The sequence below is a fragment of the Quercus lobata genome, chromosome 7 (assembly GCF_001633185.2).
Source record: "Quercus lobata isolate SW786 chromosome 7, ValleyOak3.0 Primary Assembly, whole genome shotgun sequence".
Taxonomy (NCBI): Eukaryota; Viridiplantae; Streptophyta; class Magnoliopsida; order Fagales; family Fagaceae; genus Quercus; species Quercus lobata.
Genome location: NC_044910.1, coordinates 33,586,197 through 33,600,603, shown reverse-complemented (window position 1 = coordinate 33,600,603; position 14,407 = coordinate 33,586,197). Strand labels below are relative to the sequence as shown.

The following is a 14,407-nucleotide window of genomic DNA, read 5'->3' as shown; positions in this document are numbered from 1 at the left end:
TTAAATTTATTACGTCTTCATCTTCCTTTGAGCCCAGCTTGGAATGTCACGCGTTTGAATCAGCCCAAATCTCTTGAATCAGCCCATTAAGTGCGTCTTTGATCTTCTTGGATCTTGCTTTAGTAATAGGCCCAACTGGAATATGCAATGGATCCTTGAATGCTTGTTGATTCTCATCAGTTCTAGTTAACTCAATTGGTATAGTCTTTGATGGTTGAATAAGAGATCCGAGATTCAATTATCGCCTACATAAAAAACTAATTGATGCCTTAATCTGATGATAAAGAGATATCATAAAAAAAAGACGCCATAAGTTAAAACTCTCTAAAAAAAAAAAAAAAAAAACACTAAACTAAGAAAATAACAATGACCAGCAAAACTATAAAAATGAAATAAAATAAAGATCTTTAATAAGCTAAGAGATCAACAAATAAACATGATAAGCAATATTAATTAGAAGTTGTAATTCTTGAGATATGTTAATTTCCTAGTTTTTGAATTACATTTTGCCATAAATTGATATTATATTATTGATTGTCATTGTATTGTAAAATTCATTAATTGTTAGATCATTAACAATACATCAATTCCATGATCCAGAATTATTATGAATTTTACAAAATACATAAATCACAATTGAATAACAATGAGACTTATCTAAATCAATTGATGTAATTTTCTCAAAATAAAGTCTTTGATTAAAGAGTACCTTAGTAGGATAAGTTTCTCTTTCCTGACTTGTGCCTCATTGCTGTACATTTTAAATTCAGTATATAATCTATAGGATTTATTTATTTATTTATTTTTATATAAAATAAATGTATAGACTATTGACAAGATTACACAATTGTGTGACTTTAGTAGTTAAAGCTAACACTTTTTTTTTCCTTCAATTTCTTGGCCACCCATAGTTGGTTTATGGTATAAAGTGAAGGAATTATTCATGACTTTTGAGGCTGCAGTAGAACTTAAAATCGAATGGACATCTTGAAATTGGAAATAAACACATGTATGGTGTATTCTCAAGGTAAAGAGGACGAGGAGATTCTTTTACTGTCACTGTTTGGGTGTGACCACAGCAAGTTGTGACACTTTCTCATTGAGAAAACAATTAATGTCTAAGAGCTTAGATGAGAGCTTATAGAAATGGGAATGTAAGACCACACTCTCTCAGGTGGGTTCAACTATAACTTAACTTCAATTCCATCAAAATCCCCAACCAAACCAAATAAGCGTAAGGCCTTTGTCATTAGACTACTCACCTTGGGTGATCAAATTTTGCTTATAAATACATTATATTAGAGACCCTCAGCAGATAATTTAAAGTTGTTGGACTAGAAGAGAATATAAGCCTTGTCCCAACTGCAAAAGTTGCCAATCTAGTCAGTTTCAGAATCTTAGCATGACACGATGACAAGAGACAGGTTCGACGAGCCGGTGTTTTTATCTAAAGGCCCAAAAAAACTGCACCACTATTGCTTCGGAGCTCTGTTCTTTGATTCAACTTGGGATAGAATTCCAGCCCAACTACGTGTTTAAAACTTTAAATTGAGTAGAATCTCAATTGTGGTCCTAGCATTCCAGCCCAATTGGTGACTATGGTCTTGTGATTTGCTGATCAAATGGTTTTAAGGTCTTGGGCTCATATCTTTCATCCAAGTCCAACAATGTTATTAGCCTCATTGTAGTGGTTTTAGCCCACTGGACTCACCCACCAAGAAACACAACAAAAAAAAGAAAAGAAAAAGAAAGAAAGTATAGAATGGGGTTTTAAACTTTTAAGTGAAAATCAGCAACCACATCCTTTACGAGTTTATGACATCTTAAGTGATAATCCAGCCATGTCTATTTGGAAACATCTTATTTAACATTTTGTTAAAAAATTTGTGCTGAAAGTATGTTAAAGTATATTGTAATTTGAAAAAAAATGAGAAAATATAGGTTTTGAAAAGCTATATATAAAAACAAAAAACAAAAAACTAAATTATAAACTGATATCAAATTCCATCTCTTCCATTTCCCATTATTTATCTATCAATATGAAAAGTAAAAACAAAAAGGAAGTAAGAGTAAACACAATATAAAGAATACGATACCCTTATTTCATAATTTTTTTGGTATTATGTGGGGAATCATTTTTCTTTTGGTATCATGAGAATATATCAATGGGGACCATTATTGCAAAAAATTAACACATGATTAGGGGTGATTAATTTTTAAGTCCTACATGGAAGGTCCACTAATAAGGCCAATCAAATAAAGTAATTGAAGTTTTTTAGTTGAGTTTTTTTTTTTTTTTTTTTTTTTTTTTTTTTTTTTTTTAATTTTTAAAATTTTTTTATACAAAATAGAATTTCTACTTTAACCTAATCTAAGTGTATATGTGTATGAAACTCTCTCTTGGAAACTTGAATCCTAGCCCTTACCCTTACACCAGATAAACACTTATACTTGTGGAGTGACTATCTCACCAAGGTTGTGTGATGATTAGTTAAACTAATATTAATAGCTTTCACCACATTTGAGTCTCACATGTGCGATGATTAGTTGAACTAATATTAATAGCTCTTACCACATTTGAGTCTTACATGTATAAACAACAAAGGCCAACTTGGTAAAAGCAGTGGAACAAAAAGAAATTGTCCATAGCATCTTATCTTGTCCTATTTTTTGACTACAAAATGTTGGCCAGTGCTTGGAATTTTGTTTGATTTAACACTACACCTTACAAGCTCGGCTTTCTGCTTTTGTTTTGTTATGTCAACGCTTTCGTCCCAAAATTTTATTGCAATATATAATTGGAAAACATATTCGTCACTATTTTCATAAACGTCATTTTCTTCTTTAGAGTTCACTATAAGGATTATAGAATGTTAAAAGTACTACTATTATTGTGACAATAACCAATGACCCCATGCTTTCTGTGTTGGTCTTTACAGATTGAGTAATGCAATTTGTCCGAACCTTGTTATAAAGTTCATATCTGACTCAGAATCACACCCCAATTATCATAACTTCCTTAATCCCAATTTTGTAAAATCACTATACTAATTAAGTACATTGTCAATTTTCTCAACCCCAAAAAAAAGGACATTGTCAATCAAAGGTTAAAACCGTCCACATCAGTTATTAAAACTTCATAAACACATATGCCATTTAGATTCTAATTAAAACAAGAAGATTTTCTAGATTTGATTTCCATTTAGTGCCAAATTAACATGACAATTTAAAGATTTTTAGATATGATAATATTTCAACTTTTAGTGTTTACTTTATGATAATTGTTTTTTATCATCATGCCAATGACACCGATTGATTTCTAAAAAACTTTTCAAATAATTATACACCAATAATGGATAGAGTTTGAATTCCAAATTTTTTTTTAAATTTTTTATTTATAATCATTATGCCAATGATATCAATCGATTTAAAAAAAAAAATTCAAATAATTATACACCAATAATGGATAGAGTTTGAATTTCAATTTTTTTATTCAACATGCCAGGTTTGACCGATTGATCTAATTGGAGCTCCTGTACCAACTTTGTTACAGACAAAACTTATAATGATGGGCTTGAGTAATTGGCCATAATAGACACATCAATATGGGGAAAAAAAAATTGAACAAACCAGAATGACATCAATATAAAGATGGTGATGGACTTTGTAATTGGAGCTACTTTGAGGCCTCATCAATTCAATTACCATGTGACTTGTGATGGACTTAGAGCCATCATAAAACTGCAGGTGGGTCATAAAAAAGTCATAGACATGGACTTGAAAGAACTAATTTGCACCAAATGATTTGCTTAAACAATAAGCTAGCATTTGCCTCTCTCTACTACTTTCACTCAAAAAAACAATACGCATTAATAGCAGTCCACTTGCCACCATTCTTTTGAATTGAATATGAATTATTCCACGAATGGAGGAGATTATGGGTTAAATAAAAAGGACTTCATCAATGATGTCACGGTCGTGCTAGTGATCTTGACCTCTAGTTATATGGGCTGTATGGTTGACCCCAAGTAATCATGTCCGTGTTAATCAAAGCCATCGTTTTTTTTTCTTTCTTGGTTGAGAATTGGTTGAGAATCAAAGCCATGGTTTCTTGAAAAGGAAGTTCATGGAAACTGTGCTTAAGACAGCTAACTAGGAAATTAGGCATCAACAAAGATCTAGCACAAGGAAATTAACCATGGTCTATATGCTTAGGTAGTTCAAAGTCCAAGACCTTGTTTAAGAAAACTCTGAAACTTTGACCATAATTTTGGCGACCAATTCACTCGTTTAGAGCCTATCAAGATCTTGTTTGAAAAACCACCTTCGTTTAGCCGACATATTCACCAATTTTATAGCTAAATAGTGCATTCTCTCTTTTAAAAAAGCAGGTACTTTCAAAAGAAGGTTTTTTTTTATTACATAGTCCACTCACACAGCCCACTCACATAAGGCATATATCCACTGCCTATAAAATCTCTTCGAACCTCATTCATTTGCACATCCAAACCCTCTCTTTCTCTTTCTTTCTCTCTCTCTCTCTCTCTCTCTCTCTCTCTCATAATTTTGCTTTACTGTGACTGAACATGTCTGTCCAAGTGATGAACGAGAAAACCCTTCAGGGAATTCATGTCTTAGGAAGGGAAAACAATGTTCCTCCCTCCCCTAGAAGGTACTAACTCTTTTTACCTTATCCAATTATTGAAAATGATTTTTTTCACTAATTGGGTAATGACAATGTTAATGAACAAAAACAACTAAAGAATTTTGTGTAGTTTGTGGTGTGTTTCATATTCTGTACTAAAATGAATTACCCAGCTGTAATGCTTGGTCTCATGTTGTGATTGTAGAAGTTGAGCTTTTTTGGCTAGCTCTGTGTAAATGTGGTTTGGCTATTCATTGTACATGTTTGAGATGAAACAAAATTTACTAAAGAATTCTTTTGTGCTTGTTGTATAGGTTGGAGGGAAAAGTAGCCATTGTCACTGGTGGTGCTAGAGGGATTGGAGAAGCAACAGTACGGCTTTTTTCTAAACATGGTGCCAAAGTAATCATTGCTGATGTTGAAGACACTCTTGGAAATGCGCTTGCTAATTCCTTAGCTCCTTCGGTTGCCTATTTTCACTGTGATGTTAGCTTAGAAGAAGATGTTGAGAATTTAATCCAATCCACCATTTCTCACTATGGACAGCTTGACATCCTTTTCAACAATGCTGGTGTTCTTGGAAATCAATCCAAGGCTCACAAGAGCATTGCAGACTTCGATATCGATGAATTCGATCGTGTCATGCGTGTCAATGTGAGAGGCATGGCACTAGGAATTAAGCATGCTGCACGTGTAATGATTCCTAGAGGAAGTGGGTGCATTATTTCCACAGCTAGTGTAGCTGGAGTTATGGGAGGGCTTGGTCCACATGCTTATACAGCTTCAAAGCATGCCATTGTTGGGCTTACAAAGAATGCAGCTTGTGAATTAGGTCGGTATGGGATTAGAGTTAATTGCATTTCTCCATTTGGTGTTGCCACATCCATGTTAATTAATGCATGGAGGAGTGATGATGATGAAGAAGAGGATTGCATGGATTTTGGGATGCCTCGGGAACAAGAAGTTGAGAAAATGGAGGACTTTGTGAGAGGACTTGCCAACTTGAAAGGTCCAACCTTGAGGGCTAAAGATATAGCTGAAGCTGCTCTTTACCTTGCTAGTGATGAATCCAAATATGTTAGTGGTCATAACCTTGTTGTAGATGGTGGCATTACCACCTCAAGAAATTGTGTGGGCTTGTAACAAATTCAGAAAACAGAATTTGAATCCACAATTCTAATTAGAATTTATGTAAACTGCTGCTATATTAAGAATCACTGTTTTTCTTGTAATAACTTTGTTTGTTTAACCTATTGTCTAGTATGAGTTTAAAAACATATTTGTTTATTCCTTGAGAGTTAGCAAAGGTGTAATTGTATCTTATTTATTTATTTTTTTTAAAAACTAGACATAAGTAAATAAACAAATAAATTAATTAAGGCAAAAAAAGATAAACCAAATGCACACTTAATTTCATGTTTTAGAAGTGAACATCATAGATTAAAACTCTATATTTTTTTTTCATGTTTAAAATTTTCATATTTCACTATATCATTTAAATTTCACCCATATTTGAGGAGGTGGTGATTTTTAGCCCATGTCTAAATAACTTTTCCGTATTACTCTAAAACAAAATTTTTTTGTTACTTTGTGTGAGGATGTCTTAGAACTTTAGAACTACCGTACAACTATCATGACCAATTGGTGTGATTATGCTCTTGAAAATGTGATAGTATTGTCAAATGCAATGCATATAAACAGCCATATATATCTTTTTCACCGTCTATCATGATTTGTTACTTTGATGTGAAAGAGGCTGCTTGTGCATTTTTTTTATGGTAAAATATTCCTAGAAGTAACGAAATTTCAATCCCCAACTCAAGCTTTTTTCAATGGGTGCTTGGCAAAGGTCCAAATAAAATTGTAGGTCAAAATTTAGACGGCCAAAAACTCCAAATCCTACCAAATAAAGGTCAATATGCTATCAAACTTTTTGGTTAGAGCATGGTCTCTCTCTCTCTCTCTCTCTCTACTGGCTTGCACTATTCAAACTTTATAAATATATCTGAAAGGTCGTCAAGGACAGCTCAATCCTCAATCAAACTTTGGAATTCAACGTTGAGAAAACCCTTTTAAACTTGGAAGCTGTCAATGTTCAAATATAACTGCACCGTGAGTTGTTATTCTCTGTCTTCTTCCATCGCTTAATAACTGTGATTAAATTAAAATTTGAGGCACAGTGGGCTCCAATATCTGAAATGCATTGAGTTCCCATCCGAAGTGGAGGCCACCAAAGACCTAAACCGACATGTCCAATAAACTTTCGACGTATCATCCAAGCCATGTGATCAGCATCGGATTGCATGAAAGGGAGGTAACCACGTTATTCATGCAACTAGTTCTTTAATATTCAATATCAAAAAAATAGAAAACAAAAGCTTTTTTTTTTTTTTTTTCAATGGAGTTTCAACTGTGTACGCTTCTGATAATTGTGTTTTTTTATCATCAGACTAATATACTAATTGGTTTTTGGTGTAGGTAATGATTAAACCCCAGATCTCTTATTTAACTACTAAAAATTTTACTAATTGAATTAACTGAAATTTATAACAAAAACCATTTTATAAGAATGATGCTAAATATTTAGCCAATTTTTATCACGTAAATCTTGCAAACAAGTAATGTGTAATTAATCACGAAACTATTAATTAAGGCATTTATGTAATATGTTATGGAAGTGATTTACATATTTTTTTATATAATAAAATTGATTTTTTTTTTCATTTTATAATAATGTCATATTATCCAAACTCTGAAGCCGTACACGTGGTGTAAGTTGTTTGTTCATTCCAAGTGCCCAATCAATTACAATATTCCCCTTAAGATATAGTATTGCTAATGGTGCTATAATTTACTGCAATAGTCTTACAAAGTCTTACAAATTGATATATTAAATTTTAAATGTATAACAAAAAATAATTAAAATTTTTATTCATTTATTATATTGTTAAAATATCATGTTACCAATCACATTTATTGTAACTCACTTTGTAAATTTTTTTGTGATAAAATTAATAATAACTTTACCATATTTTTTACTGATATTATTGACAGATTACCCAAGATATGGTGCCGTACAGGGTGTATGTTGTTTGTACAAAAATATTCTCATCAAGATGTGAGTAATTGTAAAATATTAGCCTCTCTGCCTGAGGACTGAGAGAGAGAGAAAGAGTCATGGTTCACTGGTCCCGGCAGCTTGGAGCAGCTAGGCATGGGTCAGAAAAGAAAGTAGAAGATACTCGTATCAGGTTGAACGTATGTACTCGACTGCAATCATATTCACTAGATTACTATTAAATCCACCAACCATTGTTGAACAAGTTTCATATTTATACATATACCAATGTTTCAATCCAGCAAAGATTTGGATATCGAATATAATCTAATATGTTAGAGAGATTAATGTGTCAGATCGATCCTTATAATACACATTTTAATAGTAGTAACGAAATGGTCTTATCATGTAATGTATAAGAAATTGCTTGTTCTGTGAGACCAAAAGATACATTTAGTTCAAAGCTGAATCATAACTTTTGTCTGGGATCAAAAACTTTCATATAACTTAGTTGAAGGATTCCTTTGTTTGTCTGTCAATGCAGTTTACAAGTCATATAAAGTCATATAAAAATTGATGCGATGGCTAAGTGTTAACCTCTTGGAACTGAAAGCCACAAAATTTTCATTTTAAAAATTAATTAAAAAGAGAAAAAAAAATAAAAGCATAATAAGAAACTAAGAAAGTGAAAGAAAAAAAAAAATGGCAAAGCTTGTTTATAGAACTTTGCGGGATATGCGCGATTTGGAAGCTTATGCTTTGACCAATCAATGATTTACTATAAAAATCTTTTAGGGAAAAAAAAAATGGAAAATGTTAAATCTATAATCATTTTTATTACAAAATATTTATAAATTGACATTATGATTGGTGCCACATCTACCGCATGTTACGTGACTTACTTTTTTTTTTTTTTTTTTCGAGAAACACGTTACATGACTAAGAGTATCAAGCACATATAATATCATAAGAAAAATGCTAAAGTTACAAATTATATTACAATTTTTTTATTTTTATAAATGGTTGATATGGTGAAGATTATTGGTAAGTAAGAAAGTAATATTAATGGTGAGTTTATATAAAAATCCCTAAAAATATTTTCATATAAATAGTTTGTAAAAATATTATAGAAAAGTATGTGATTGTAAGTTGTAGAACTACTCGTGTCATAATAGTGAGAATTTAAAGCCTCCAAGATATCCTGGATAGGAGTAATGGGAAGAAAAAGTCCAGTTGTGGGACACATCCAGCTTTAGCGAGGACATCTATTCTAGAGTTGGCTTCCCTGTAATTTCCAATTTGTGCTACATTTTTTACTGCTCAAAAACTTCTCTATTCTTCGACAATTGAATCTCAAAAAGGCATTATTATTTATCACTTGCCTTTATTAGCTCAATAGCACAACAAAAGTTAGAGAATCCATCTTTATTTCGAAGCAAGAGATACCCAAAAGATATTAGACAGATCAATTTGTCGGATATATTAAAATTAATAGTAGTCATAGGATCACTCAAGATTGGGGTTCAAGTTTATTAAAGAAAAAGCGACTACAGTGGTTGATCGGTGATAATGACATATGTTCTATGTTTGGTCACTTTTCTTTTTTTCACCATCTTACTATCTTCAAACAAACAAACAAAAACAAAAACAAGAAAAACAACACTCAAGATTTATTACAACAAATGCACTAGTTTCTAGAAAATAAGACAAAAAAACGTGATTTTTTTTATTTTTTATTTTTTTTTATGGAAGGATGATTTGTATTTGGAATTATTTATAGTTTTGAAGTAATTTATTTATGCGGGTAAAATATAGTGAACATTCCTGAAGTTTGGGCTAATACTAAACAGGTTCAAAAGTATTTCATAAATAACCTATTTGGTCCACAAATAATATGTTAAATACGGCATATAGCTTAGGGACCAAATTGGTTATTTTTGAAATGTTTTGGACCTACTTAGCATTAGCCAAAACTTTAGGAGTACTAGCTGTATTTTACTCTATTTATTTATATAGCATTTCTAATTTCTTATTTTTTTTCTAAGTATAATTATCTTCTTCTTTTTTTTACCTACATTCAACAAATAAGCTTTTAAATAATAAAAATTGATTCTCAAAAAAAAAAAAAAAATATGATTCTAATGCAAAAAATGTGATCAAGCAACCAAAATTTTAAGTATTTTCCGAGTCAAACAACGTGTAACTAGCCATCAATGATTCATGAATTAATGCTTTCCTTTTGTATTGAGGATGAACGATTTCCACACATTTTTCATGAATTATAGTAAATAGTGTGTAATTCTGTGTATATGTATGGGTACATTTAAAAACAATCACAATTATATATAATATAATATATATTTATATAATCTAATTGGGTTTAGACTCTTCGGTTTTTGCACCTAATAATTTACTTGCCACAAAGATTAAAAAATTAGATGGGACACAAAATTGAACTCCAATTAAAAATCAATTTAAAATTTAATTGAATTTAGACTTTTTTATTTTTGTACCTAATAATTTACTTGACACAAATTTTTTTTAAATTAGATGAGACATGTGGCGCAAAATTAGACTCCAATTTAGACGCAATTTGGGTCCTAAGCCCAAATGATAAAAAGATTTAGGCCCAAAGAGCCCAGTACAATGAATTTGTAGAGAGTGGGTTGGAAAACTAGATTCTAATAAGTTGGGTCATGGTTACAATGGATCCAGTAGACAATAAAGCAAAAATAGATTGGATTTATCTAAGGAAAATCGTCCTCGGCACAGTCCGAGGAGATCAGTTTTTGTATATATTACTTGAAGTTGGTTACAAATACAATTTTGATTGCTACAGTGTTTCTTTCTTAATTCTCTGATCTCCCTTTTCTTAGGACCTCCCTCCTATTTTATACTATATCTTCTCTCTCATCTTTACCCTCCATGTGGACATTAGATTACTTGTGTTGATCCTTGTCCCATCAGTCCCTTCCTGAAGTCTTTGGGGGTAGCTATAAGGCTGAAAAGCACTGCTCAGATATCACTTCCTCATTAATGTGGTCAGAGAGTTAGCTACAAAGCATTTAATGCGGTAGTAGCAGTTTTCCCCTAGATATTTCTCAGCTGCCATTTGTCCTATACGTTCACAATACATATCCTTATCAATAGAACTTCCTGGAACATCACTCTGAATAATTGAACACACCTTCTGACCCCTCATTCGCTTAGTTGAGGAGATACCCTCCTCGACCTACCTCTCCTAACATTTCCAGTCATAGCTAGCTCGTGAAGTTCAAAGTCCCACGTCTTCCTTACTGTTGGCATATCCTCGGATCACTGAGCCTCCTCAGACAAGGCCAAGGCCCAACATATACTTTTGGGCCCATTGCCCCTACAATAGCCCCTTAAAATTCTGGTTTTCTCATTCATTTTGAGGAGAAAAATGGGGTTTTGACTTTGGAGAATTAAATCCAATTGTTTATCTGATTTCCACACGTGAGAACATTGCTTTACTTGTCCCGTATCTGTTTCTGACGCTTTGGAGCCCGCGATGTCTCATTAAATGCTCCAGGCGACGCTTTGTTCTTTGCATCCTACGATGTGATGTAGATCCTACGGTTGGCGTTTCTCTTCGAATTTTGAGCGGGATAACTCCCAATCAATTCTGCCTTCTATATAAGGCGCTTGGGGGAAGTTATTTCTCCTCATTTTACAAATTTTCAAGCCCTTCAGAGGTTCTAAACTCTCAAACCCTTAAGGCTTCCCAAGTTTCCAAAGCTTCTAAGTCCTTTTCTTAAACAATTTTTTTTAGATCTTTAAGAGGTTCAGGGATCAACACATGTGCTTATTCTCGTAAGTTCCTTCTTCTTTAGGTTCTTTTCTCCTCGGCCAATCTTCTCGGCCTTCGATTCTTTGTTTCCTTTTCTTGAAATCTTCTTTCGCATCCCTTTAGCTTGCCTAGATGGGTAGATTTAAGCACCTAGTAGACTCTCTTGCCGATATGGAGGGCTTCAGGGCTAAGTACCACATTCCGCAGGGAGTAGCCCTGTGGTATTGTGCTCCAGACCGGATAGTTACAGATAGAAAAGATGGGGAGGTTGTCATTCCTATGATCACTTTCATAGAAGGAGGAATGACGCTTCCTATGGGGAGGGTGACCTGAGACTACCTACTCAATTATAGGTTGTGCCCTCGCCAGTGTGCACCCAACCTATTTAAGGTCCTGGGTAGTGTAGATGCTCTCAACGAGCACATGGGGCTAAACCTTACTTGGCAAGACGTCATCTGGATGTACGAGTGCCACCTGTTTGGAGAGGTAGGATATTATCTTAAGTTTAGATCCTCGGTGGTTAGGCTTATCTTGTGCCTCCCTAAATCCAACAAAGGTATGAAGGATGACTACCTGATAGCCTCAGGGGATTAACATAATGGTCTTCACTGTCCTGTCCGGGAGGGAGAGCTAGGTGGGGTGCCTTAGACTTAGGTTTCCCTTTTTCTCTTTACATGGGCATTAGTCTGACAATTTCACCACTATCCCTTTTCTTTCTTTCTTTTTTTTTTTTTTTTTTTATAGTATCCTGTTTACTTCTGATAGACGGCTTTGTTATCCTAATCGTGTTTTTGCTACTTGGATGTTTTTGCAGATAAAAGGTACGTAGGTCCTAATCGCAACCTTGTTAACTTCGACGGTCATAACAAAGTGCTGAGGTTAGAAGTGTTCGTGAGTGAAGACAGGCAATTGCGAGCTGTCCGCCTTATACTTGACTTTGAGCCCTTGTCAACTATATTCCAGGACGTGGGCAATGCCATAAGAGCCGGTGATCCCAGGCTAGCCCGAATAAACGTTTCAGTGCCCGGCTTCTTAGCTTGAAAAGAGCTGTCACTCGTTGAGCTGCCTTTACACCGCTCTCCTTATGAGGTAGCAGCCTCGAGGGAGAAACAACCCCTTCACGCCTATCCCTGGAGGCTGAGATTGATTAGTTTCGCCTCGAAGAAGAAGGAGAGGCGCAAGAAAGGCCCGTGGAGCTTTTGGACTTTGAGGGTGAATTTGACAAATCCTCCGCGGCTCACTCCCCTAGACTTATAATTGCCCGGGTGGATAATAGCTCTAAGGAGGAAGAAGATATGTCCTTGAACTCGAGGAAAGGTCTGAAAGATCTCCTCATCGAGAGGAGTAAGGGATTGTCATCCAAAGAGGCCCCAAAGACTCAGCTCCCCCCTAACCTTCCACCTCCCCCTCCTCCTTCCCCGCTCGGCCTGCTCCCCAATCCGAACTTGCAAAGGAAGAAGAGGAAAGAGAAAGAGACCAATGAGGGGGAGATTTCCCCACCCAAGGACCCAAAACAACAAAAAATAACTAAAGACAGAATGCAGGAATCCTCGGTAGAGAGTAGGGAGGCCGAGCACTTGGCTAATGTGCGCCATTCAACTTGGAACCCCAGGTTGGAGTTGGATGGAGCAGCGCTACCCTGGAACTCCTCTATCAAGGAGTTCCAGAGGGGCCATGCCCATCAAGTGGCCGAGGCTCTAAAGCATCCCTTCTTGCTTCCTAAGGACATGGATGCCTTGAAGCAAGTAAGGCAGCTAGAGCTTTTCCTGTCCCTGAAGAGGGACTTGGCCCTGGTAAGCCCCTAGGCACTCTTCATTTGTTTTTTTTTTTTTCTTCTCTTCTTTTTGTTTTTAATGTACTCCTTTGTTGTTTATGTGCAGGCTATCTAGGAGGTTTTTGTGGCCAAGGAGTGGGTCAAGGTCGCCCGGAACGAAGCTAGGGTCGAGGCCAACCTCCAGGCAGAGGCCAATAGGGCACTGGGAGCTGCTAAACAGAAGAATAAAGAGCTCCAAGCCAATCTAATCACGAAGGAAAGGGTGCGAAAGAGCGCTGAGGCCAGTCTGCAAAATGCCTAGGACCAAGTCGAGGACCAACGTAAAAAGCTTTATCTTACTAAGATAAAGCTGGCCACTTAGAGGCAACAGGTCTTGGAGCTAAAGGCAGAGCTGCAGAAGGCCAATGAAGCTGTTGTGGTTGCGGAGACGGCATCCTACCAACGTGGGGTGCAGGAAATAGAGATATGGATGGTAGATAAGTTGGCGGAGGTGTGCAGGGACTACTGCAAGTAGGCTTGTCCACGGGTTGGTTCGGGTCGGGTCGGGTTTGTGCCCAACCCGGGACTGACCCGACCAGATTGGGTCTCCTAAACCTGGACTCGCTGCCGACCCACCGATGGCAGTAGTTCGGGTGGTCGGATGTCAGCAGTTTACCGGTCAGTTTCAGTTTTGTAGAAATCGTCACCGGATTTTATTTATGCTCAAAATCATCGTCGGATTTCGCTGAAATCTTTGATTTTTGCTGGATTTGACCGGATCTCAAAGAGATCTTGGCGGATCTCAACGAGATTAGGCCAGATCTTGAAGAGATCTCGGTAGATCTCAACGAAATCAGGCCAGATCTCGAAGAGATCCGGTGAGATCTCAGTGTAAAATCGGCGGAGAATAGATAGTAACCATTTTCCAATGTGTTTCCCAGTCGGGTCAGTTGAAAATCGATTTTTCATGCTTAAACCCATCAACCGACCCGCCGGTCTCGGGTTTTATGGGCAGAGACCTGTCGCCGACCGTTGCCGGCGTCGGGTGGGTCGGACGGGTTGGTCGGGTTCCGGGTCTGCTTGGACACCCCTAACTGTAAAGAGGTATGGGTAGAAGCGCTTAACCGGGCAGGAGTCCTT

The 14,407-nt window shown here is 35.7% G+C and overlaps 1 protein-coding gene across 1 annotated transcript; it reads left to right on the top strand.

Annotated features, from left to right (window-relative positions):
* Positions 1-4,532: 4,532 nt before the first annotated feature.
* LOC115951224 (short-chain dehydrogenase reductase 2a) lies at positions 4,533-5,841 on the top strand. The gene is made up of 2 exons (XM_031068414.1): positions 4,533-4,672; positions 4,960-5,841. Exons 1-2 carry the CDS (start codon positions 4,587-4,589, stop codon positions 5,786-5,788), a joined length of 915 nt encoding a protein of 304 aa, XP_030924274.1. The 5' UTR covers positions 4,533-4,586; the 3' UTR covers positions 5,789-5,841.
* Positions 5,842-14,407: the final 8,566 nt, after the last annotated feature.